The sequence below is a fragment of the Arabidopsis lyrata genome (assembly GCF_000004255.2).
Source record: "Arabidopsis lyrata subsp. lyrata unplaced genomic scaffold ARALYscaffold_1, whole genome shotgun sequence".
NCBI lineage: Eukaryota > Viridiplantae > Streptophyta > Magnoliopsida > Brassicales > Brassicaceae > Arabidopsis > Arabidopsis lyrata.
In genome coordinates this window covers 24,470,753-24,496,776 of record NW_003302555.1, presented here as the reverse complement: position 1 = coordinate 24,496,776, position 26,024 = coordinate 24,470,753, and the positions used below count along the sequence as shown (strand labels likewise).

The 26,024-nt window shown below is 36.1% G+C and overlaps 5 protein-coding genes across 5 annotated transcripts; 4 read left to right on the top strand and 1 right to left on the bottom strand.

The window, feature by feature from the left end:
- The first annotated feature begins 567 nt into the window (after positions 1 to 567).
- Positions 568 to 2,822, top strand: LOC9330165 (G-protein coupled receptor 1). Its single transcript, XM_002894058.2, has 9 exons — positions 568 to 868; positions 1,052 to 1,083; positions 1,170 to 1,339; positions 1,475 to 1,569; positions 1,728 to 1,829; positions 1,934 to 1,990; positions 2,086 to 2,229; positions 2,321 to 2,391; positions 2,475 to 2,822. The coding sequence occupies exons 1-9, from the start codon at positions 686 to 688 to the stop codon at positions 2,599 to 2,601; spliced, it is 981 nt and encodes a 326-aa protein (XP_002894104.1). The 5' UTR covers positions 568 to 685; the 3' UTR covers positions 2,602 to 2,822.
- Positions 2,823 to 2,964: 142 nt separating this feature from the next.
- LOC9330164 (F-box protein At2g40925) lies at positions 2,965 to 5,873 on the top strand. Its single transcript, XM_021012716.1, has one exon. It carries the CDS (start codon positions 3,058 to 3,060, stop codon positions 4,270 to 4,272), a length of 1,215 nt encoding a protein of 404 aa, XP_020868375.1. The 5' UTR covers positions 2,965 to 3,057; the 3' UTR covers positions 4,273 to 5,873.
- Positions 5,874 to 9,126: 3,253 nt separating this feature from the next.
- Positions 9,127 to 12,311, top strand: LOC9330163 (CBL-interacting serine/threonine-protein kinase 17). Its single transcript, XM_002894056.2, has 11 exons — positions 9,127 to 9,449; positions 9,534 to 9,596; positions 10,338 to 10,409; positions 10,514 to 10,621; positions 10,722 to 10,802; positions 10,885 to 11,064; positions 11,147 to 11,338; positions 11,447 to 11,551; positions 11,645 to 11,761; positions 11,848 to 11,985; positions 12,075 to 12,311. The coding sequence occupies exons 1-11, from the start codon at positions 9,285 to 9,287 to the stop codon at positions 12,135 to 12,137; spliced, it is 1,284 nt and encodes a 427-aa protein (XP_002894102.1). The 5' UTR covers positions 9,127 to 9,284; the 3' UTR covers positions 12,138 to 12,311.
- A 4,252-nt stretch (positions 12,312 to 16,563) lies between these two features.
- Positions 16,564 to 19,498, top strand: LOC9327483 (novel plant SNARE 12). Its single transcript, XM_021012727.1, has 10 exons — positions 16,564 to 16,897; positions 17,153 to 17,245; positions 17,489 to 17,582; positions 17,901 to 17,938; positions 18,094 to 18,194; positions 18,567 to 18,646; positions 18,723 to 18,779; positions 18,853 to 18,945; positions 19,025 to 19,099; positions 19,197 to 19,498. Exons 1-10 carry the CDS (start codon positions 16,821 to 16,823, stop codon positions 19,284 to 19,286), a joined length of 798 nt encoding a protein of 265 aa, XP_020868386.1. The 5' UTR covers positions 16,564 to 16,820; the 3' UTR covers positions 19,287 to 19,498.
- A 183-nt stretch (positions 19,499 to 19,681) lies between these two features.
- LOC9327482 (probable sugar phosphate/phosphate translocator At1g48230) lies at positions 19,682 to 22,735 on the bottom strand. Its single transcript, XM_021012720.1, has 10 exons — positions 22,478 to 22,735; positions 22,149 to 22,350; positions 21,806 to 21,913; positions 21,645 to 21,676; positions 21,501 to 21,551; positions 21,280 to 21,341; positions 20,916 to 21,177; positions 20,441 to 20,706; positions 20,253 to 20,347; positions 19,682 to 20,019 (listed from the first exon to the last, which is right to left on the bottom strand). The coding sequence occupies exons 2-10, from the start codon at positions 22,239 to 22,241 to the stop codon at positions 19,885 to 19,887; spliced, it is 1,104 nt and encodes a 367-aa protein (XP_020868379.1). The 5' UTR covers positions 22,242 to 22,350; positions 22,478 to 22,735; the 3' UTR covers positions 19,682 to 19,884.
- Between the last annotated feature and the right edge of the window lie 3,289 nt (positions 22,736 to 26,024).

The window sequence follows — 26,024 nt, the reverse complement described above, 5'->3', positions numbered from 1 at the left end:
GTATGGCATTGTATATGCTTATTAATTAAGACATCAAGAAGTTTTTTTTTTTCTTTTGAATATGTTCGGACATGATAATGAATTCATCCAGGAATTTTGTAAGTATTAGCTAAATACTTCGAACTAATGTATCAATCACCTCATGTATGAACTATTTTTCTTTGACTACATAAAGGCTATTATGTAAATAGATAATCCTATAGTAATTTAGATTTTTTTTAAAAATAAATTAAAATTTTCAAAAATATGTGATAACATGACATGTAAAAAACGTCATATTAATATTTTTAATCAACTAATATATACCATATATGACTTCAAACATCTATTTTAGAAATATATTTCGAATGAATTAAAATTATAACAGTACCAAAAAAAGAAAGAAATTTAAACTATAAAAATGTGAATTCTCATTAATATAGCTAGCTACTACTACTAATTTGAATTTCTTGATATAAAAACTTTGGGATTTTGAGGCTTAACAAAATCTGTGGGCTGGGCCTAAAGAAGTGTAATACGAGGAGTCCGAGTTCAATAGACCCGACCCGACCTGGGTGAGAGGTTAGCCCACCACACCACACGCAACGTCCGTCGGGGAAGATTACCACGCGACGGAAACGACGAACACGAAACACGGAAAACGTCAAATCAATCTCTCAGATCGGTTTTGAAATCACAGATAACAATGTCGGCGGTACTCACAGCCGGCGGAGGCTTAACTGCCGGAGATCGCAGCATTATTACGGCGATTAACACCGGCGCTTCGAGTCTCTCATTCGTCGGCTCAGCCTTCATCGTTCTCTGCTATTGTCTCTTCAAAGAACTTCGAAAGTTCTCTTTCAAGCTCGTCTTCTACCTTGCTCTCTCTGTAAGTTTCCCCGTTCTGGTCTTTTGATTTAGCACATGACGCTGATTGTGCTAGATCTAGGATTATTGTACTGATTTGCACTGTGGATTGTTTAATCGCAAAGTTCAATTGCGTTCTGGGATCAGTAGTTGTGATTTTTTGAGCTCTGTGGCTGATTATTGGCAATGCTTTTGATTGTTGCAGGATATGCTTTGCAGTTTCTTCCTTATCGTTGGGTATGTTTATCTACTACCATTAGTTCTGGTGAATCTTGTTGAGATTTTTTTTTGAGAAGATGATTGTTACATCTTTGATTATGTAGGGATCCTTCAAAGGGGTTTATTTGTTATGCACAAGGCTACACCACTCATTTCTTCTGTGTAGCTTCGTTCTTGTGGACAACTACAATTGCTTTCACTCTTCATCGTACTGTGGTTAAGCATAAAACTGATGTGGAGGATTTGGAAGCTATGTTTCATTTGTATGTTTGGGGTATGTAAAATGATACTCTTGGGTTTCTGTTCTCAATTGTTAGTACATTCACCTTGGGTTTAAGGATAAGAATGTATTAGTATCTGCTCTGGTGATTTAGTAACTTAAGAGTCTGATTTTAGTTACTTTTCTCAGGAACTTCCTTGGTTGTGACTGTCATACGTTCTTTTGGTAATAACCACTCACATTTAGGGCCGTGGTGCTGGACACAATCTGGTCTTAAGGGGAAGGCAAGTGAGAATGCTTAGTTGAGCATAAAGATTTCCATATATATCATTGCCTCTTTAAAGGAATTTGAACTTTTTGTTGCAACACTGGGCCAGATGAATGTAGAGTAGTAAATCCATTCTTCGTAACTGGAACTCATATCACCTTTCGAATTTTGCAGGCTGTTCATTTCTTAACTTTCTACGCTCCTCTTTGGGGTGCCATTCTTTACAATGGGTTTACTTACTTCCAGGTGATACGGATGCTAAGAAATGCTAGACGTGTATGTAACCCTCTAATCTCTAATAACATTGTCTTCTGAAAGTAGTCGCAAAACATAATTGATACACTTGGATGTGTGCTGATATGGCAATGTTTGAATTTCAGATGGCAGTTGGAATGTCAGATCGAGTCGATCAATTTGATAATAGAGCAGAGTTAAAGGTCGGACTTTTCTATATTGCCAATACTAGTTCTGTCTCGTGTGACTGGATTTGTTTCGTCGTTAAAACCTCACTGCTTGTTTCCTGAAACCACAGGTGTTGAACCGTTGGGGATACTATCCGCTCATTCTAATAGGATCATGGGCATTTGGCACTATAAACCGCATTCATGATTTCATCGAGCCAGGCCATAAGATCTTCTGGCTCTCAGTTCTTGACGTTGGGACAGCTGCATTAATGGTAGCAAACCCCTCAAACAAATAAGTTATAAAATTCTCCATAGATCATCTTTACTCATCCCGAGTCGCTGTTATGAATGTTGTATTTTCAGGGCTTGTTCAATTCAATAGCCTATGGTTTCAACAGCTCAGTGCGCCGAGCAATCCATGAAAGACTAGAACTGTAAGTCACCACCATTCTCTTCGGTTTGCTATATTCCCAAGAATCATTGAAGCTTGATTTTCGTGAAACCCTTGGTCTGCTAGGTTCTTGCCAGAACGGATATATCGATGGCTTCCGAGCAATTTCAGACCAAAAAGCCATCTTATTCTACATCAGCAACAACAACAGCGAAGCGAAATGGTATCACTCAAGACCGAGGACCAGCAATGACACTAACTTTCAACAATGTATTTCATGGACCAATAACAAGAAGGCGGCGATGATAATAGCATTTGGATGTACATTGGTAATTCATACGTTTTTTTGTTTTGTTTCTCTCTTAGATATGGTGAAGGGGGATGCACAACAGGTCGTCAATGTATATGAATCATTTTTTGGGAACACGAACTTGACAATCTTTATTTTTTTGTATGAATTTTTTTTTATTGCGAGGTCTTCTGATCTTGATTTGAAGTTACCGAACTTGCACGACAATGTTGGAGAGTTTTGTTACAAAGTTCTTATGAAAATATCAAAATACTACTAAACACTTAAACGGCGCCGTTTCTAAAGAGGAAATACAAAATCCAGTATATATTTCATATCAATCTTCAAAACCCTAAATAACGGCGATTTCTTTCTCTACAAGACTGCACTACTCTGTCTTGAAAATCTGTGGGGATTGAGATGGGTTTGTCTTTTCGTCTATCAGTGATCCAACGGTGGAGAAAGAAGAAAAGAAGACGAAGCGAATCACTACCGGAGATTCCAATGGATGTGGTGACAGAGATTCTTACGAGATTGCCTTCTAAAACCCTAATGAGATTCAAGTGCGTCTCAAAGCTCTGGTCATCTCTCATCCACTCTCCATACTTGACCAGCCGTTTCCTTACGGTCCCATCTCAACGAATTTACATTTGTTTATCACACTACGAGGACTACCGTCGCTCTGAAATCCTAACTTTATGTCCATGCGCTACTAGTCCATCTTCCTCCTTTGTTGTTGACCACGATCTGACCATCCAAAATAGGGGAGGCCAGATCTTACAAAATCTTTGTGGCTTCATGTGCCACACATTTTTGAAAAAACCGCGAATGTATAACCCTACCACCAGACAACTTGTGACCTTTCCCACCATAAAATTAAAACCCAAAACCTCCGCTCCAGACAGATCTAGGTGGTGTTACTATTTTGGACATGACCCTGTTAACAAACAGTACAAAGTACTCTGCTCAGTTGGGGTACCTTCGATGTCGTCAGACCATTGGGTCTTTGACCTAAAACCTGGAGGTTCGTGGAAAAAGGTGACTTTGCCTCTAGCGGATTTTTATCCTCACCTTCCTCTTAGACAAGGACTGTCATTGAATGGGGTTATATATTACCTGGCAATGATTGATTGGTATAATTATGTGGTTGTGAGCTTCGACATCAGATCTGAAGAGTTCAAAATGATCCAAGTTCCTCTTAAGGAAGGAGATGTGCGACTGCATAAAGCTATCGAGAAGGTGTGTCTTATAGAATATGGCGGAAAAGTAACTGTTTTTGACCATACCTATCTTGAAGACAAGGGTACAGTGAATTTATGGGTCCTAGAAGATGTCAGAAACAAGGAATGGTTGGGGAAGACTCTGGTTTTGCAGCCTTGTCAGCTGCATTTGGTCAAAAACGTTAATTTGGAGGTAAAAGGTATAACTCAAAGTGGCAAGGTTATAATGACACCACATTATTTGTTTTATAAGTTTTACATTCTTTGTTATGATCTGCAAAGTAATGATATGAGAGTGATTAAAATCAAAGGTATACCTTACCTATGGCGTCCTAAGAAGGGTGAATGGTTGGCTAGTCGTTTTAGTGTGATGTTTATGGATAAGAGTGAGAGCGTCGTGTACATAAAGACTTGAATTATTTGTTTTGCATATGAGACAGATTGAAATCAAAGGTATTCCCGAACACTGGTTTAGTAAGAAGGGTGATACATGTTTTAGTTTGATGTTTATGGATCAGAGTGAGAGCGTCATATACTTGAAGACTTGAATTAATCCTTTCTATCTCCAATGCATGCTCTTTTTGTGTGTTTGTGTGTGTGTGTGTGTTTAGGCTAAGATCTCTCATCTCCATTTATTTACATAATTATATTGAAGCTCTCGATCTCAGCCCCGTCTTTCGTTAGGTTCTTGAGCCTTGCATCTGAGTAAAAGACAAGGAACATCATATCAATTCAAAACTATTTGGAACTTGTAACAACATGAACCTTTTTGGAAGCATGGAAGCAAAAGGTTCATGCATGTCGACCCACTTTATACATCCTTTTCTTCAACGCAGAACTAAACTATAACCAAAGCAAACATAGATTTTGGGCCAAAAGCCTGGTCACAAAATAATAAAAAAACCAGGAGAGGAGAAGAAAGAAACGTATTATGGCCTTGTTTCTTTGATTCTAAGGTATTACACCAGAAAATGGTTATCCTAGAGATGTCCGAGTTTGGAAGCTCGAAACTACATTTTCATATGAAAGTATGACAATTACACATCTATGTCCACATTTTAACATATCAAGTATAATCTTTCATACAAAAGTGGACTTGGATTGAAATAAAGAGAATGCAATCTAGGCAAATTGAGATCTTCACATAAGCCTGAAATAAAGGTCAGAATTACAAACATGGACACAAGAGATCAAAGGAACTATTGCAAGTGTATACATCACTTTATAGATTTAAATGATGCAATCTCAAACAAAGTACAACATGCTTTTTTGTACGAAAAAAGACGAATGGTGACAAACTTTTCTACTACTATTACCAGAACAAATATGCCTTAAACATTACCACATAGATTACTTTACACAAAGATAACTAACAAATTCTATCTTAAATGGTAATGTAATTACACAAATCACATCTCCTCCTAATCACTTTTCTTGGTTCTGTTTTTTTACTTTTGTTATTGTTTCAAGTGAATTCTATCACTAGTTCAATTCGAAAACTTTATTGCATCTGAAAAATAACAATTTCACAAAACAAAAACACATCATGCAAAACCTAATTAATCAAATCGATCGGTGAATAATTGTAAATTGATAACAAAAGAATCTGTAAAAAAAAAACACTCGGATCATCAATCTCCGTGCACAATTTCGTTAAAAAAGCTTTTCTATCTATTTACAAATGCATTGATTAATGCAGTGAAAGTGACTAAACCGGGGTTGATTAATTTTTCATCTTCCTCATATCGATTCGATCGTGGGAGCAACAAAAAAACAAAACCCCGATGTAGTCACTTTCAATGCATTGATCGACACAATAACTGGTCAAAAACCAAGATCAAGCAAAAGAGAAGGACTGATCAAAGCTTCAGAAGAAACAATGGAATTTTCAAAGAAGATAGAAGAGATTGAGATAGAGATAAGAGAAGGTTTTATATAAGAAGGAAGATGAGAAAGAGAAAAGCGGCGTAGATAGGTCGAAGAAACTAAAGAAACCCTAATTCATTAATGGGCCGAGATATGCATACATGCGACCCAAATTTTACAGTTTAACTAATTTAAAAAGGAAAAAAAGTCATTGCCATTTTCGTTGGTTTAAATCATGAATTTTGGAATTGGTGATTTAAATCCTCATTTTATGTAGATATCATGATTTAAATCCTCAATTTTATATTGACTTTCAATTTAATCACGAATTCTCGTTGACTAAGTCAATTGAGACACATTGTTAACTGACTAAATGGAGCAATCGAACGAAGAGAACGATGGAAACCATGTTGGTGTAGAAAAAAAATTATGTGATGGCTTCGAAGTACCAGTTATGCGATGACTTCGTCTCATTGATCCGTTTAGCCAGTTAGCGAGGTGCCTCAATTGGCTTTGTTAATGAGAATTCATGATTAAAATAAAAATCAACATAAAATTAAGGATTTAAATCACCAGATCTAGAATTTATGATTTAAACCAACGGAAATAGTAAAGTGATGATTTAAATGACATTTTTCCCAATTTAAAATTTCTTTGGTAAACGAAAACAACAGTGGAAGCCCCCTTGGCCCATTGGTTGAACAAGGGTTAATTAATGCTTCTACACCTAGAGGTCTGGGGTTCGAGTCCCAGATACTGCGATTTATTAATAAATTTGCAGATTATTGGAGGCAAGTGTGCAAGAGATCTCCAGCGATGTACAATTATAGCCGTTCGCCAGGATTCTACGCAGAGAGGGAAGTGTCCATCAATAGCATAAAGAAGGAGGTGAAGGAGGTGAGTATAAAGAAGAAGGTGAAGAAGGTGTCGTCTGTCGTGGATCTAATAGGGTCGGAAGGAATTGTCCGTTGTAGAATCGTCTATGTAACAATTCTCATAATTTGCAATAAATAATAAATCCAGACGTTAAAAAAAAAAACGAAAACAACAAGGCTCGTCGTAAGGAGAAATATTGGCGTGAGAGTGTGAGAACCCCGATGTAATTCTCTTTAGCCTTCTTGTTTTCGGTGTCTGATGGTGTCTATGGTCGGGAATTTGGAGATGATTATTTAATATAGCAAAACTCAACCCTAGTCTAGTTTTACTCATTAACTACTTGTATTGCTTCCAATTCAATCAATGTCATGTGTAATTTACAATAACGTTCAGATTTATTGATTTAATTTTTTTTGTCATGTGAAATAACTTTCAATATTAATATTTTCAAAGTTATTTTAATCAAGAAAAATTATAGGAAAATAGTGTTGTTATCTTTACGAACAAATCATCCCCACTCTGCCACTCATAAAACTTTAATAATACGTACAACAACTTTTATAACAAAAAAAAGTTACAACTAATAAAACCCTAAAGCACAGGAAAATGGATCCGGCCCGGGCCATTTGAGTCCACCGCCTATCAACGGAGACACGTCACTAGGTCGAAGGGCAGATTTGACAAAACGCACCAAGGGACGCCCTACACTGTTCACTATAAATACGAGATGTAGAGTCCTGTCATATCTATCCGCAATTCACGCTGACACGCAGAGAGTACACTAAGGTCGTCAAGCATCCAGAGGTCGTCTACTACTGCAATCAGCTCACCTCGCCAAGAATTCAGCTCGTCACGTTAACGAACCGACCCAACAACGAACTTTGCTTGTCCCTTTTATTTCGAGATCGTCATTTGTAACTCGCTTGTTAAAAGCTCATTTGGGCTCGTTTGTTAAGGAGATTCTTTTTACTTCCCTAGAGATCCAAATATCTGTACTTGTGTGATTTCGTGCATCAACAATAATTATTTTGAGAACACATGTAACTTATATTTTTACAGCAGACTTACCACATAAATTTACTGTTTTTACCACATAATTTTTTCTGCAATTTACATCAAATTATTAATTCTGCTACAACTCACCTTCAATATATACGTTATGAGTCGGAACCTAGTGTAAAGTAAAATGTGGTGTAATATCAATAAATTAAAATATCAAAGGAAAAAGAACCCTGCAGATTTAAGAAAAAGCCATGATAAAAAAGCTATTTTAATCATATTTCTAGAAATAGAAAAGACATACTGTATATCTTTACATAATAATTATATGGACCCTTGTTCCCCGTGGGAACCCCGGACTGACTGCCGCGGGAGGGGCAATCCGGAATGCGGATGGAGAGTGGCTTGGCGGGTTCGCTATTAATATTGGCTCATGTTCTGCGCCATTGGCTGAATTATGGGGTGCATATTATGGTTTGCTTATTACATGGGACAAGGGCTTTCGACGGGTGGAGTTAGACTTGGATTCTGAGTTGGTGGTTGGATTTCTGAAGTCAGGAATGAGTAATGCTCATCCGCTGGCGTTCCTGGTACGTTTGTGCCACGGCTTCTTCACAAGGGACTGGTTAGTCTGGATTAATCACGCGTATAGGGAAGCTAACCGTCTAGCTGACGGGTTAGCGAACTATGCTTTCACACTACCTTTAGGTTTACATTTATTTGTGACGTGCCCAGAGGCGGTCCATTTGATTTTGTTAGAGGACGCCAACGGGATAGCGTTTCCAAGAGCTGTTCGGTTGTAATTTTTTTGTAGTTTTCATTAATAAAATGCGGGAGGCAATTGCCTCCCCTCCGCCTACCAAAAAAAAAAATATGGACCTTTGTTCTAAAAATCTCCGTCTTGCTCCGATTACTCTCCGGTTAATCGCTAGGTCCACCTTATCCGCATCGATTAATGACTAATCTTTAAAAAAAATCAGTTACCCGATTACTTTTCGCCTAATCTGATTACTTTCCGTCTAATCCGATTACTCTCCGCCTAATTTTACATATTCCGATCTGTAGATTACAAATATAAAATTTTTTTTTTGTTATTCAAACATTTGAATTGATAGTTTGTGATGTTTTACAATAACTTCTGTTCAAATTTTAATAAAAATCATAAAAATTCGTCTTAAAAGTCATAAAAATCATAACTTATGTTTTAAAATTTTGCAGGTACTTATGTTTTTCAAATATTAAAATAAACCTAAAAATAGTGTCCGATTGATCCCCGATTTTAATCCGATTTTCCGATTAATCGATAGGCATATACCGAGCGCCCGACTAGAGTCTAGCGATTTTTTGAACAAGGATATGGACTATATACGGAGTAAATAATTTAAAACTAAAAACATAGATATTGTTTATCTGTTTCTAAAAATTGTTATGGAAGTTTCTTTTCTTTTTGTTAATTATGGAAATTTCGTTATCCAAAAAGAAGAAAAAAAAAATTAATCTAGAACATAATAAATAGAGAAGAAGGGAGAAGGAGGAAGCAAAGGGATAGTGCCGTGTTCCTCTCTCCATATCCAGCCGCCACTCTTTGTATATATAAAAACACAGCCATAGACTTATTAACTTAGTCTCTCCTTTGATCAATCTATATTGCTTTTGATTCTCTATATCATCCGGAATCTGAATTGGATGGTGATAAAGGGAATGCTTGTTGGTAAATACGAGCTTGGGAGGACACTTGGAGAGGGAAATTCCGCAAAGGTTAAATTCGCTATAGATACTATTTCCGGCGAACCATTCGCCATCAAAATCATCGATAAGTCGCGTATCACTCGTATTAACGTCTCTTTTCAGGTTTCCATTTTCGATCTTGATTTCTCTTATTTGATTAACGGTGGATGTGAACTCTTACCTACTCTTGATTTTGTGATTTTATAGATCAAGAGAGAGATTCGAACACTCAAAGTTTTGAAGCATCCAAACATTGTCAGATTACATGAGGTAATTTATTGTTGCTTAATTTTTAATCTTTGAAACTCTTTTGTTAGATTGCGTAGAACGGTAGTAAGTATATTTAAAATGTTAACCGTCATTTCGGTAAATTAATATTTTAGTTTTCGTTCTGTTTTTGGTTTTTTTTTTGTAACTAAGTTTTAATTCGTGACCACGCAATTGCCTTTTCATGTTGCTTATTAGCCCTACTTAACGTATACAACAATTAATTTTTTATATACCTGACCATTCATTGGTAGACAATATATTTCATGACCATGACCAATTCAATAATGAAGTAGGTCCCAAAAATATGACCCATTTGTGGTAATGACTAATGACAATGGCAATGCAATCATCATCACAATTGCCTTATCCTTGGGATTAAATTCCAATCTTTTTCATGCTTACCTCATAAGTTAACTATTAAATCTAGTAAAAAAAAACTCGTTTTCTACATTTCAATTACGTGAACCCACGTTTACATTGTCAAATGGTATTTGTTGGAACGATAGTGGTTGACTTCTAAATTTCTCAAAACCAGAATGTCTACATTGACGATTACTTTTCTTGCAAGCAACCAATATAAGGTTTTGGATTTTGTATCAACGGAGACTTGGTCCACGTTTTTTCTTGACAATGGAAAATTTCTTGATAATGCAGATCACTTTGGTTCTTCGTAATATACCAAAGTCTTCCTAAACATATTTTAATTCCTTGATATGCCAATTCTTTATTGTCCACTTGTAGGTCTTGGCAAGCAAAACCAAGATTTACATGGTTCTGGAATGTGTCACTGGGGGAGACTTATTTGACAGAATTGTAAGACTCATATTAGCTCCGGTGACGGTTTTGTTAGTAATTAGCATGAGGTTGGATTTTATATACCAAATTTACTAGTCTAAAGATATGCTCTGATGTCTTAGGTCTCCAAAGGAAAGCTTTCTGAAACAGAGGGACTAAAAATGTTTCAGCAGTTGATTGATGGAATCAGCTATTGTCATAACAAGGGAGTTTTTCACAGAGATCTCAAGGTCTATGTTTACAAATTTTTCTTGACCCATGAAAGCTTCAAACTTTTTTTCTGTAGTTGTTGGCCAAATGTTCTGATATCAATTGTTTCCCGTCTTGCAGCTAGAGAATGTTCTTCTTGATGCAAAGGGTCACATTAAGATCACTGATTTTGGCCTTAGTGCTCTGCCACAACATTTTAGGGTACTTACCAAATATTCTAAACCTATATATATACATCAGCAAAACATGTTTCAAACTTTTGTTTGGTTTTGACATATGTTAGGAAGATGGGTTGCTACATACAACTTGTGGTAGTCCTAACTATGTCGCGCCTGAGGTTCTAGCTAACAAAGGGTATGATGGTGCAGCATCAGATATATGGTCTTGTGGAGTAATCTTGTATGTTATTCTTACGGGATGTCTCCCTTTTGATGATGCTAACCTTGCAGTTATTTGCCGGAAGGTACCACTCTTTTTCTTTTAATCTCTTTTTGATTGTTTAGTTTGTGTTTGAAGAAACACACTCAAAGCTATAAGTTTTTCAGATATTCAAAGGGGATCCCCCAATACCTAGATGGATATCACCTGGTGCTAAAACCATGATCAAGAGAATGCTTGATCCAAATCCAGTCACGAGGATGACAATCGCAAATATTAAGGCTAATGATTGGTTCAAACATGACTACACTCCTTCAAAATACGATGATGATGATGATGCATACTTAATCCAAGAAGATGTCAGAATCTGTTTCATCTCATCATGCATGCTAGTTCCTAGGAATTTGGATCAAGTGCATTGGCCTTACTCAAAAAGTCTTGTCTTTTTTTTTGGTTTTATGATGAAGGGATCTGAAGAAGAAAAGAGCCCTGATTCTCCAACCATTATCAACGCATTTAGGTTGATTGGAATGTCATCATTTCTCGACCTCTCAGGTTTCTTTGAGAAAGAGGTAACCTAATCATAGATTCTTGTCCACGTTTACTCTGTTTCAAGATTGTCCTTTGCTCTCAATAAACGTTTGTTACTTTTGTTTCATGATCAGAAAGTATCAGAGAGACAGATAAGATTCACGTCAAATAGCTTAGCCATAGATTTGTTGGAGAAAATCGAAACGATCTTTACAGAGATGGGTTTCTGCTTACAGAAGAAACACGCAAGGGTGAGATCTTTTGACTGTTTTGTTCTCTTCTTGCTCTTGTCTGCTACTTGAGGTGTTGTAAGTAATTTAAGTGGTTGTTGCTTCAGTTAAAAGCAATCAAAGAAGAAAGAACTCAGAAAGGGCAATGTGGCTTATCAGTAACGGCTGAGGTTTTCGAGATAAGCCCGTCCCTAAATGTGGTTGAACTAAGAAAATCACATGGTGATTTGTCTCTATATAAACAGGTAATGTACTATTGTAACATTAGTTGATCTTTGTGTCTATCTTTATTCAATCTTGACCCAAAATGACTTATGGTTTTGGGTTGATGCAGTTGTACGAGAGATTATTGAATGAACTGGGCTCATCATCACAAGTACAGGAGCTTTTAACGTAGCCAATAGCAGAAAATATGTCAGCCTATTCTAAAATATGAATCCGGGATGCTATGCTAGAGGCATGTCCAATGTTCAGGATCACTGGATTTTTGTAAATAAAAACTAGATTTCTGTATATATATAGCCAAAGCTCAAGACTTATACATACATTCTTGAAAACTTTTTTTTGGAGACATCAGTACTCCCTCTTTTTTCACAAAAAATGTCATTTTGACATGTTTCACACAATTAAGAAAATTATGTTTTTTTTTTCCAACAAAAGACTTTTATTAATTTCAAAGAGTAATTACAAAGATATATTATGCAGAATTACTGTAACACAAATTATTACATACGCAGATGTATGCGCCATATACTGAGAAAAAATACAGTAGAAGGGAGTTTGACGATGTTTTTCGAAGAGTAGCCTTACTCGCTAACCGATCATAAGATCCGTTATTATCCAACTTCATATTTACTTTTCTCTGATACGATTTGAATGCATCATCACTTGGCTGAACTTTATTTTTACAAACCGCGGCTTTTAACCCGATGTGTATATATGTAATTCTGAAACGTAGACACAATGGTACCAAAACTTCTGTACCAAGATCCTTATAATGAAATATCTTGACTCTGTAATTTTCTCCCATATAGTCACATAGCTTTTTGCCGGTTAGATTCTTGGTTATTATCTTGCATATCTCCTTGGACCCAAAAGTTCTGAGGATCGGTTTCAATTTCTCCATAAATGTGACAAGCTCTTCCAAAGCCTCTACAATATTCCCTTTCTCATTAAGATCAAATGCACGAAGTAACGCCCATGTCTCAAAGAAGTTCTCGGTGAAAGTAGCATAGGCTTTTAGTTTTTGACGTGTGCTTTTAACGTGTATATATATATATATATATATATATACGTGGCAATTATATACGTGTTGACGTGTCAATCATATGGAGAGAGTTAGCTTTCTTTTGGTCACACTAGAGGTTATCGCGGTACTCCGCGGGACTATAATTTTTTGAAGATAATCTATACATATAACCTATTGTATTTTTTTATTTAATCCCATATACTTCTATATATCTATATTATATATATTACCCCGCGTTAATCCGTAGATCGATTTAACCCACGGTACACCGCGGAACTATTTTTTCATCTTACATATTTCATTTTTATAATTTTCTATTTTGTATTAAAATTATATAATTCAATTAAATTTTTAGTGTTTTTTTTTAGATTTAACCCGTAGTACATGTGTAATTTAGTTTTTAGGTCAAGCCGTTGGAGATATTTAATTTGTCAAAAGATGAATATTTAGAGCATTTAATTGTATGTTTAAAAACCAAAAATTTGAATAGGTATATTTCCTATATTTTCTCACAAAGATTAGTCAACCATTTGGTAAGTTCAAATTTTAGAAAACTCCCTAGTCATCCGTTTGAAGAATAATAAATGTTCATAAAGTTCTGCTTTCCAAACTTTCAAAGGGATAAAGAGTCCCAGTAAGAAAATTGGTTAATACTTGACAACTACACAAATATATATGTTGGTGATCTATTTTTAATGATAGAAGGGAAAAAACAAACTTTTTTGCCCTAGGGACACTACAACTATTCGGCCGGGGCTGAATGAACATTAAGGGGTTCAACACCAAACACCAGCCAAACTTCAGGAGGAATCTTGGTACCAACACCTGGCGCACCAAACTTGGGAGCCAGACGATATTATCATCTCTCATTAATCAAAGGTTAAAATAAAACATCACATGCATTAATCAAAGATGAATCAAAAATGATTTGCAACGGTTTTAATTTACCCCATTGCAAAGGTTTTAATTTACCCCAATATTATCATTTCTTTGTAGCCTACGTATATGTTGGTCGCAAACTAGCCCATAGGGCAATGTCATGTCGTGAGATTAATTTTAAGAATGATATTAATCAAAGAAAATGCCATTAGGCCATTCAATTTATTTATTTTTTTATCTAAAGAGAGAGAAAAAGATAGAAATTGATATGAAGTTTAAATGATTTTTTTTTGTGGTTTATTTGAAACTTTTAATATTTATTATAACAAAAGTTTTGTTTTTCTTATAAAAATGAAAGTTAATAAACAAAATATTAGGTAAAATTCCACATTACAGTTTAAAAATGATCCCAACTAAGGATAAATGATCCCATAATCCTTAGTTCATGCACCTTGAAACAAGTAGTCATCCTAGGTCTAGTGAATTTTTTGTGCAAACCATACTTTGACATGTAACTGTACTATTCTAGTTTTTAAATTATATAATAGTTTACTTGAAAATATTGTAAAGAAAATCTATTTATCCCTAAAAATAATAGAAAGATATATTGTCTCAAAATAATGGTGAACACCTACGGGTAAGAATGGTGACATTGAAGGTTTAGAAGATGATGAAAATGCTCTTATCGTTGTTGGTATTGATCTAAAGTCACAAGGCGACTAATATCGAAGACTCTTTGAACTCCTTCCCATCGCAGTCTCTCCAGTTTTGTGTGATTCTCTATGGCGATGTTGAAAACGGAGATCGTGGCTATCTCCGTTTTGCTCGTTATATATACTCTCAAACGGTGTTTGAGTATTTTGAATTGGAGGTATGTAACTACTTATTACTAATAAAATTTTTTTTTATTTTTTTTTGAGAGCTATGATCTCTCACCTCCTCCTATCGGTGAGAAGAATTTCCATTTGACTCCAATTTCTCAACTCCTCATCCTTCTACTTTTATCTCTTAACTAGAAGATCACCCGCGCTATACGCATGTTTTTTTTTGTTTTTTTTTTTAATTTTAGTTTATTTGATGTTATATTTTGATAAATTTTATTTTTTAATTATCTAATTATTTACTCATGCAATGAACACCTACTCTCAGTATTAAAATACATTTTCTAGCAACATTCTCAACAATGCATCACTCACACAATCCGTAAACAATCTTCGTCCTAAACCAATTTTATAGATAGTAATGTTGGGATTATAGAACCTCAAAAATTTGATGACCTCACGTACTCCTCACTCTCAGTGTCATATATAGATCAAAAATTTAAGAGAAAAACTTACTCAAACTATTAGTTAATCCACTATACTATTATCTACTCATACTTTGAGTTAAGATTACAAAAATTAGCGAAAAAAACTTTGGAGTATATATAACTAATAAAATAATTTCATTAAAAAATATATATAATAATAAAATAAGTTAGTATTAGTATAATGCAATATGTAAAATTAAATTAAATATATAATTAAATAATAATATACTATTAACCTAAGAAATAGAAGATGTAAAATTTACATTAATTATTTAGTGGACACATGACAAATACTAAAGTGATAGATGTGTCAATCATATGGAGAGAGTTGGCCAACTTTCATATACTCTCTCCGTTTCAAAATATAAGGCGTTTTTGCTAAAAGCACGTCGATTAAGAAGATCTACTTTTAAAAAGTTCAACCAATCATAAAAAAGACTGCATAATAGAAATAATCATAAAATATTAAAATAATATATAATTTGCATAGAAACTTGAAAACGACTTATATTGTGAAACAAAAAAGTTTCTCTAAAACGCCTTATATTTTGAAACGGAGGGAGTATATGATTTGTTAAATTCTGTAATGCTACAATTTTAACAATTGTCCTAATTAGAAATAATGTGAATAAGTAGCTGGTTAGAGATTGTGTAGGTCCAAAGTAGGCCTCGGCATAAAATCCGAAATCCAAAAACCGATCCGAAACCGATCCGAAAAATCCGGCTCCGAATTCGAACCGAATATTCACAAAACCCGAACGGATAATAAATTCTCCTATCCGAATTACCCGATCCGAACCGAAAACCGAAAATAAAATTATATATCCAAAAATATTAGTTATATTTAGCTATAATTTTATAACAAATAACAAAAATATCCTAAATAACCTAGATATCGGAAAGTTTTTAGTTATATTTGTTAAAATTATACATATTTTTGAAAAATTTAGCCAAATTTTAGTGAGATTAAACTATTTTTTATTTAAATTGAACATTTTTTTAGTTTTTTTTACTCGAAAAACAATCCAAAACCGATCCGAAACCGATCCGAATCCGACACTATCCGAACCGAACCCGATCCGAATAGTCATAAAATCCAAACGGATAATAAAATCTTCTATCCGAATTATCCGAATCCGAATAAATCCGAACCGAATCCGATCCGAAATCCGAATGCCCAGGCCTAGTCCAAAGACAGAGTGTACTAGTAATAATGTGGACGACATTTTCAATTTTTTCATCAAACGGCTATTTCTAAACATGGTGGAGCTTCGCTGTCAAATCTCTCTTCTTCTGTTTTTTTCTTTTTTTTTTTCTTTTTTTGTTAATAATTTATTTGTTTTTTTCAAAATAATTACGAGATTAGCCTTAACACTGACGCAATTCTATTTTCCTTTTTCCCGTTCGACGAGCTCTGCCGCGTTATCGTTCTCCGATCTTTTTCCTTTTTTTATTTCTTCTTCTTTCGTTTCTTCAAATTAGGGTTTATTTATTTAGTTGTCGGGATGATTTTGATGCGAAGAAGCATTGTTTCTTGAGGGAGAAGGATTTCTGGGTTTGTTCTTAGGGTTCGTCGACTTGTTTAGGGAGGGAAATTTTCCGGGTTTTTAATATCGCCCGGAATCTGAAATTCGCCGGCAGATATGGCGTCTGACTTTCCGATGAGCCCTCATTTGGAGCAGATTCACGGAGAAATTCGTGACCATTTCCGAGCCCTCGCGTATGCTTTCTCTTGACTCTCTCTCTTCAATTTTCTTTACATAGTTTCTCATTCGAGTGTACATTATTCGAGTGTAGATTCGTTAGGACATTGAAATTGAGTTTCACAGACGAGAAAATAAGAGTTTGATATTTTGTTGAAAGGAAAAAAAAAATTAAATGGATTTTATGTGTGTTTGGTGAAGATAAGGGATATATATAGAGGCACAATTCTTAAGATTTTTCTCTAAAAAAGAGATTCAACATCTATATGCAGGAATGGTTTTCAGAGGTTGGATAAGATCAAGGATTCTAATAGACAAAGCAAGCAACTCGAAGAACTTGCTGTGAAGATGAGAGACTGTAAACGGTATTATTTTTCTCCAAGATATCGTTTTTTTTACTGCAACTTTCCAGTGTTAGATGAGTTTTTCACGAGAACTAATGTTGTAAGCCTTGGGAGTTCCACTTGGTGGATTATGTTTTGCATCGGGGGGAAATGTATTATTTGAGATGGATGAGATGTGTAATCATGAGTAGAAAAGAGGGTGTTTTGGTGATCAACGAGCGCTTCAAGAATTTATATTATCTAATGTAATGTGCTTCACTTTAGGTTGGTTAAGGAGTTTGATCGTGAACTCAAAGATGGGGAAGCTCGAAATTCTCCTGAAGTAAATAAGCAGTTGAATGATGAGAAACAATCTATGGTGAGTTTACTTCTTATTACTTATAATCTGTGTTGATGAAAACTATGGAGGCCATGTTCCTTTTAAGATTCGCGTTAGTGTGATATATATGAAGTAATGATTGGAATAGTAACATAGCTCCTAAGAGTTCAAATTTCCCGCCTCATTTGTTTTCTGGGTCACCATCGAAAAGCATGTTGAGTCAGTGGTATACAAATATAGATTCTGAGGGTTTTTGTGTGAATCTCTCGATATCTCTCCCAAAATTTCTTGCTAGCATTTGGTTTTTATGTCTTTTCAAATTTTGTTTGTTGATATTTCCAGTGATTTATTTGACAGATTAAGGAACTCAACTCTTATGTTGCACTAAGAAAAACGTAAGTACGTCCACTTCCAAGGAGCTGCATTGTCTGTAGTCTGTACATATTTTTTATTTTCTCATATACCAATCATTTTAGCAAATATATGTTGTTTTTTATAGAGAAATAGATCGGTATGTGTTAATACATGCCTATTTGTTGTGTGGCTTCAGGTACTTGAATACACTCGGCAACAAGAAAGTTGAACTTTTTGATACGGGAGCTGGAGTCAGCAGTGAACCTACAGCTGAAGAAAACGTCCAAATGGCTTCATGTGAGTCTGTCTAAAATAAATAGGTCATCTATTCAGTTGATTTTCTTCTGCAACCAGAAAAAGTCCAAAATTGATAAATTGGAAGTTTAAACTGTTTGCTGCCTACATATATTAGAATATGTAGGATAATCGTGCACTATGGGCTCATGGTCTGGCATCATTTGATGTGTCTCAGTAAGTTTCTAGTGGAGGGTAATATAGGACTGTAACGGTTACTTATTTCACCTTTTAATGGGTTTATGTTGGCGGTTTGATGTGTTAGTAAAGTTGTAGTGGAGGATATCTACATGTGTTAATTGTCCTTGAAGAACTATCCTATGGAAAAAATGTGGAACTTTAGGTTGACTCTTGTTTTATCGCTTATATATATAGCAATGTCAAACCAAGAGCTTGTCGATGCTGGAATGAAAAGGATGGACGAGACTGACCAGGCTATTGAACGCTCTAAACAGGTAAGATACAGTCAGATGTGTATACCACTCAGTCTTTGATGCTATATCTCTAGTAACATCCGGTGTTTCTTTCCAGGTTGTGCATCAGACGATCGAAGTTGGCACTCAAACTGCATCTAATTTAAAAGGACAGGTAAAGCATTCACCATTTCTTCCCGATATTCTTATGAGGTGCAGTATCAAATATGCTGACCTAAATTTTTCAGACAGATCAAATGGGTCGCGTTGTAAACGACCTTGACACAATTCAGTTCTCCATCAAGAAAGCTTCGCAGCTGGTGAAAGAGATAGGAAGACAGGTTTGTCTCATAGTCATAGGACTTAATTTTCGGACACACTTCAAAGTTCCCTTTTTACCTTAATTCTTTCTTGTCTCAGGTGGCTACCGATAAATGCATAATGGCGTTCCTGTTTCTGATTGTATGTGGTGTTATAGCAATAATTGTTGTGAAGGTAATCACTATTGCACTCTCCCACTTTTGCCATTATGGCCCAAATAAAGTTATGATTTCCTTAAGCAAGTTTTAACTCTGCTTAAATAAAAACACAGATCGTGAACCCAAACAACAAAGACATCAGAGACATCCCTGGGCTAGCTCCTCCAGCGCAATCGAGAAAGCTCTTGTACTTCAGAGAATAGCTTTTTGACAGGGCCGAGAGGGAAGGTTTGGTGCATATTACACTGTTGCGTGTGCGCACTTTCATGAAAGGGGGCTTGTTTATGTCATTTAAATCTGAGCTTTGATTAGAGTTTTGTATCATATATCATCATTCTTTTTAACGTATGACCACATGTTGTATAATTTAATAGCGAGTTCAACATATTTTTATAAGATCCATCTTATTGTCCAAGACTCTAAGAATCCACTCGTAATCATTATAGTAATTTATTTGTTCTACCCTTAATTTTTTTGAACATTATAATGATCCACCAATTTGTAAAATCAGTTCATAAATTTATAGTATTTCCAGCTAATATAGAAAGGAAAACATCAAACCCAGGGCCACACTCAGAACTGTTTGGATCATAAAGAGTAGACCAAGGCCGGGTCCGGGGCTAACGCTGTCTAGTGAAAACGTTTATAACTTTCAGAGACCCTACAATAATTTTGCGTTTCTTTTTTTTGTAGAACTAACAATGTTAAGTAATCCGAGGTAAATTCTATTTAAAAGGTTTGAGTTTCAAAAGAGATAAAACACATTTTCACCTGAGAAGGGAAACAACATAAGGATCATTCTCAGACGGCGGTGTGGTTTCCAAGCTGAGTCCGCCCAATATGCGACAACCGCGATGTTATCAGAGGGGCTTCTTCATCATTAAGCTCTAATCCTCTTGGGCTCCCCCCATCTGAAGAATTCTTCTCCTTCCAATCCTGCTCAATCATTTGGACAAAATCCATATGAATATACATTGGTGAAGCTCTCGCTATCTTTTAAGTCTAATCTTTTAACCGTTCAAACAAAACCACATAAGATTAGGTTTTACTTGGGTGAGTACAATTCGTACACCGACAAACCGAATTGGACCTGGATTGAACATCCCTTCTACTCTTCAGAACTATTGAATGAATAAGTAAAACTCAGTAAACAGATTAATTGATTGTACCTTCGTGATTCGATCTGGGAGGCTGTCGCTGGTTGGTTGAATCGCTTTAACATCCTTGATTTTTATGTAATTGTACATTACAACACCACAGAGCGCTGCACCAAACACATATGACAAGAAGAAGATAGTTAACCAATGCACAACATTTAGAGTTCATCCAATTAATTTTTGTGATAGAAGAAACAAACCTATTGCATATCCAGTAATATTCAGCCCAGTGATTGTGGACTCAGGAAATATGACAGTGGAGAGGGCTATGAGAATCCAGTCTTTGAGAACCCCAGCAACCCGGATTGTTACAGCACCTGTTCTTCCGATTACTAAGAATATGGAGAAGTTTAAGGCAAGTGCGCAGAGAGCGTTTGAGAAAAAGATCCAGAAGTTGAATTGGATCTGCGAGACATCTATATTCGGTTTCTCCAGTACATACCAAGGCAAGGAAAGGAAAACAAAGCTGCACAAAATCAAGAAAAATATTGTATGTTTAATGTGCAATAGAGTAGATTCTTTTATCTAGCAAGAAATAATACATGGTGTTGACAAACGTGCGCAGTGATGCAACTTAGGACAATATAAGACAACAAGAACACAAGGTCAAGTTTATTATTAAGCTGATATTCAGATAAGAAAGGTTGAGCTGTGTTAGGTTTCAGGACTGCGTACCTGCATGGAGCTATATAGTATAAGCTGGTGACTGGGTTCAATGTCAAGCCCTTCTTCTGAAGAAGAACTTGAGTAAGCACCAGTCTAAGTGCTTCAGCAAAGATTCCCATGACCTGGTAGACCGTGCCGATTACATTGAAATTAATTTCCCCATAGGAAGATACTACAACTCCAACACTGACCAGCACCATGTTCATGAACACGTCACACCTTGCTTTGTCCGTGCCACAAACAACGGCCATAAGAAATGTTGCTACCGGCACTGTCATTTCATATTCATGTGTTAAAAAGCTTTGCAGCATGATCAAAGATTCAGAAACTAATATAGGTTTTGAGCCAAAAAAGAAGTTGTGTTTTCACATACTTAGTGCTTTGAGCATCTGTATGAAGGCAACTGAAATGTGCAAATATGCAGTATTTCCAAACCTGTAAAAGGAGTAAACAGAATAGTCAAGAGACAATTCAGACAGCAGGTAGGACAAGCAATGTAAGGATTCATAATTTGAAAGTTCCAGTACTAGGAGTCTAGGACAGGGAGTATCTATAAACCTAATAAATGCCACTGAATATGGAACAAAGACTTACCAGAGACTGGATGCAAAGAATGCGCTTATAGGCACCACACAGGTCACATATCTGGAGTCCAGAAAATATGTTAAGAAAGAAACAGATTATGGAAAGTACATAGATGCCAAAAAATGAAGTAAAGATTACAGTAAGCTGGCTTACATTTCGAAAGTCATTTTAACAGGAGAGACAACCTACATCACAAAGAAGATACTTATTACCTAACTATTATAAGGAGTACTCCGCATAAGATGAGCATGAAACAAACTCCAAACAAATGGACATATGTGACATTCCTTTAAATGGAAGTGTAAACGCTGTACCTTGAAAACTCGAATAAGAAGGAAAGCCACAAATCCAGAAAATCCCATATGGATCATTGTCAATGTTATAGGAAGTGGAAAATTGAAGTATTTCGGAGATAGAACCCACTGCAAATGAAATCCAAAAAAACGATAGATACTAATTAAACTCAGCCTCTATAGTCAGTAACAAAGATTATGAAATAGTACTATTCTACGGCACAAAGGTCTTATTTGACGAACACAACATTCGATTCAAACCTCAAATTCTAGTTTATACATGCTACAACATGCAAAATCCCACAGCAACACAAACTATATGAAGAAGATCTACATAAACAAGTAAAGTAGTTTCCGCAATCACCTTGTTATACAGTATAACTCCAGAAGAAAGAAGAATGTAGATCAGTAAGTAGATATAGGTAAGTACAAGCGTCTTGTTTATCATCTTCGCCATTTTTGCTCCTCTCCGCAATCACCGTAGATGCAGTTTTCTTCGATAGTCACAATATAGGGAAGTATAATCCCACACGCAACATAAGATTCAGAGATTCCATAAACGAAATCTGAAATCCAAAACAAATCAATCGGAAACTTCAGATTTAAGTTTACACACACAAAAACCCCAAAAAATCCTAAAATCACTAAGGAGAAATCGAGAGATCACAAAATCAGATCCGGAGAAACTAATACCTCGAAATGAGAAGACGAAATGCGAATCTCGGCTTCGGGAACAAACGTGCGAATCTAGTTTAACATAACGAAAGGGATCAGATACGAACACCGTAGTAGATGACGAAACTTTTTCCGATAACTCCAAGAAATTTTCCGATGAAGAAGATGATAAATGCGTCAATGGCGAATCGATGAAGCAGGTGAAGTGAGTCAGAAACTGGGAGAGAGCTTGCTACTGTGTGCATATAATGCTCTCTCTGCATATTGGAAGAAAGAGAGAGAGAGAGAGAGAGATTTATTATTATAACTTTTTTAGAGAATATTAAATAAGAGAAATAATGAATTTGGTGAAATTAATGACGGTGGAGATGATTTTTCAGGACGTAAATCTTTGATCTAACGGCTATGGTTTTATGTCCTTGACGGGGGACTTACTTCAGCTTATTTTTAATTAGTTATTTAGACTGAATAATGGGCCCATTATATTCCAAAACTATATCTCTCATCTTTTTAAAAATATAAAATTGTATATACTTATTTAATACGAAAAATTATTAGATAATAACGTATAATACAAACTAGATGTGTGCATTGACACGGAATTAAATATTAATTAAAATAAGTATCAAACAAATTGAAAAAAATGATTTTATGGTTTGGAAATTTTTTTTGATGTTTCAATTTGGATTAGATTCGAGTTTTGCTCAATATAATTAAGAAAAGATTAGTGAAGATTTCAAATAATAGTAAAAAGATTTGTACATCTCGCCGTAGACTTTTTTTGTAGAGTTAATTTTCTCCATGTGTTTTTTCTTCTGCTTATCTGTTTTTCTTTTTCGTAATAAATTATTCTTTTATGTAGAGATTTAACTTATCTTTTTTTTTTTTTTTGAATAAAATGTAAAATTTATTCGAAAAAAACGTTTGTACATCAAGTGCGTCGTTTGGTTAAGAAATTACAAAGCATAATTGAATCCATATTACTCCCTCTTTGCGTTTATTTTGAAGCAAACCAAGCTTCCATGCACCCATCATACCTTCTGTCGCCTTGTTCTCGAATAGAAGAGATTCTATTTCGAACTTGTTTGTCGATGTTCCTAAGAAGCGTGGTGGCACTGGTTTTTCCCCATGCCTCCGGTTGTTTCGCTCTCTCCATAGTGAGTATATGGCCAGCTGAAACGTGTACCGTACTAGGAAAAGGTCGACGTTACTCAATGACGAGTCTGTGAGAATTCTTAGAACATCAGTCCATGTGGTGGTGAATTTCTGTCCAAGTATCCTGTTGCTTAACCCCGACCAGACTTCTTCAGAGTAGCAACACTTGAAGAATAGGTGGTTTCTGTCTTCTATTGGTTCATTGCAAAAAGCACAAGACGGGTTCACTCCGTTTTGCCAAGCTAGCATTCTGTCACCAGTTGCTAAACGATTTTTTGTTGCAAGCCATGATATGAATGAGTACTTAGGGGTGGCGTGGAGGAACCAAATACCTTCATACCATTCCATTCGTGGCCTTGCTTCTCGGATCGCATCCCATGTCTCATATGTGCTGAATCTTTTTTTGTAACGGTCTCCCTTCCCTCGCCATAACGCAACATCTCTGTCTTGTGTCAATCCCCTTTTTTGAATTGCATCAATCTCTGCTTCTATTTTGTTGAGAGTGTCAACTCTGTGCCTTCGACGTTTATGTATTGCAATCACCTTTGCTAGTGAGGACTGAATAGTTATCCCCAAATCAATACAACCTCTTTGACCTGTGAGATCAATGAGCCTCCCCATTTGTGACCAATTATCATACCAGAATGAGATATCTTGTCCGTTCATCACCTTTTTTTTGATAAAACCTACAGCGAGTTCCCTGTATTTGAGGAGTTTTCTCCACATCCATGACCCAATTGAAGTCGTTTCTTTGATTGACCAGAAAGATCCCTTTCTTATGAGGTATAGCTTTATCCATTGTGCCCAGAGAGAATCGGAGGAGGTTACTCTCCAAATAAGTTTTAAACAGCTAACTTGATTTGCCTCATGTATTGATCGTAGGCCTAGACCACCTTCTTCTTTAGGTAAACATACTTCACTCCATGCCACCTTAGCTTTCTTAGGGTTCAGATCAGGCCCCGACCATAAGAAAGCTGAGCTAAGTCTGTCTATTTCTTTTATGCAGGCACTAGGGAGCCTAAATGCTGAAATCCAAAAGTTGGTGAGGCTTTGGATGACAGAGCTTATGAGCTGCAGTCTCCCTGCAAAGGAGAGGTGCCTAGCGGTCCATCTTCCAATTCTGTCTCTAATTCTTTCAATGAGGGGGGAGTAGTCGGAGGTCGTCATCCTCTTTGTGAGTAAAGGGAGACCAAGATATCGAACTGGTAGTTGGCCGGAGTCAAAAGGAAAGCTTTGGAGGATCATTTCTTTATCCTGTTCAGCGATCCCTGCCATGTATAATGTTGACTTTTCTAGACTTATCTTCAGGCCAGAGAACTCTGCAAAATCAGTGAATAACTGGAGGATACCTTCAATCGATCTTTTTTTCCCATCCGTGAACACAAGCAGGTCATCCGCAAAGCACAAGTGGGTCAGCTTAAGATTTTGGCATTTTGGGTGAAAGCCGATCTTCCTTTCTAGAGCAGCCCTGTCTAGCATCTTTGATAAAACATTCATGCATATGACAAATAGGTAAGGAGAAAGGGAGCAGCCTTGCCTTAGTCCTCTTGTACTTTGAAACAGACCCGATAATTCTCCATTGACTTGCACAGAGAATGAAGCAGTTGTGACACAGAGTTCAACCCATTGAATAAATTGCTGGGGAATATTCAAAGCCGATAGCGTGTTGAGGAGGAAAGGCCACTGTACCGAGTCGAAAGCTTTGGATATGTCTATCTTTATAGCACTTCGAGCTGATACCGTGTCTTTGTGATAGTCCTTTACTATTTCTGACGCCAACAAAACATTTTCCATCAGAAGACGATCCTTTACAAATGCTGACTGACTTGGCGAGATAAACTGCGGTAGAATGGTTTTGAGTCTGTTTGCGATGATTTTGGAGATTACTTTGTAAATTACATTGCAGCATGAGATGGGGCGGTAGTCTTTCATCTCTCTGACCTCTTTCTTTTTTGGTATCAGCGCTAGAATGGTGGCATTCATACCTTTCGGGATGAAACCTTTGATGAAAAAAGATTGTATAGCCACTACAAAATCTTTTTCAACAATTGACCATGCTTCTTTGAAGAATTCTACCGTATAGCCGTCAGGTCCAGGGGCTTTGTTGCTTGGCATTGAGAATAAAACCTTCCTTATCTCCTCTGTGGTTACCTCTCGAGTCAGTCTCAAGCCATCCTCCTCTGTACACTGAAAATTTATGAGATTTTGCAGCTCCTCTATTGTTTTACCCTGGTAATGATCCGGCTTGTATCCAAGAAATTCTTGAAAATACCTTGCAGCCTCTGTTTTCATATCCTCTTGAGAGTCCACTATTGAACCATCTGCACATTTGATCTCTTTAATAGCATTTCTCACCTCCCTGAGCTTCGCAGTTTTAAAGAAAACTTTGTTATTTCCATCTCCAACCTTT

Coding starts and splice junctions, on each gene's coding strand:
- LOC9330165 (XM_002894058.2), top strand. CDS start 686: ATGTCGGCGGTACTCACAGCCGGCGGAGGCTTAACTGCCGGAGATCGC. Junction 869..1,051: donor TCTTCTACCTTGCTCTCTCT/GTAAGTTTCCCC, acceptor TGATTGTTGCAG/GATATGCTTTGCAGTTTCTT. Junction 2,230..2,320: donor TTGGGACAGCTGCATTAATG/GTAGCAAACCCC, acceptor TTGTATTTTCAG/GGCTTGTTCAATTCAATAGC.
- LOC9330164 (XM_021012716.1), top strand. CDS start 3,058: ATGGGTTTGTCTTTTCGTCTATCAGTGATCCAACGGTGGAGAAAGAAG.
- LOC9330163 (XM_002894056.2), top strand. CDS start 9,285: ATGGTGATAAAGGGAATGCTTGTTGGTAAATACGAGCTTGGGAGGACA. Junction 10,803..10,884: donor CTCTGCCACAACATTTTAGG/GTACTTACCAAA, acceptor GACATATGTTAG/GAAGATGGGTTGCTACATAC. Junction 11,986..12,074: donor ATTTGTCTCTATATAAACAG/GTAATGTACTAT, acceptor GGGTTGATGCAG/TTGTACGAGAGATTATTGAA.
- LOC9327483 (XM_021012727.1), top strand. CDS start 16,821: ATGGCGTCTGACTTTCCGATGAGCCCTCATTTGGAGCAGATTCACGGA. Junction 16,898..17,152: donor GACCATTTCCGAGCCCTCGC/GTATGCTTTCTC, acceptor ATCTATATGCAG/GAATGGTTTTCAGAGGTTGG. Junction 19,100..19,196: donor TAGCAATAATTGTTGTGAAG/GTAATCACTATT, acceptor ATAAAAACACAG/ATCGTGAACCCAAACAACAA.
- LOC9327482 (XM_021012720.1), bottom strand. CDS start 22,241: ATGGCGAAGATGATAAACAAGACGCTTGTACTTACCTATATCTACTTA. Junction 21,914..22,148: donor GAGTTATACTGTATAACAAG/GTGATTGCGGAA, acceptor TTTCATTTGCAG/TGGGTTCTATCTCCGAAATA. Junction 21,677..21,805: donor TTCTTATTCGAGTTTTCAAG/GTACAGCGTTTA, acceptor TTTGTGATGTAG/GTTGTCTCTCCTGTTAAAAT.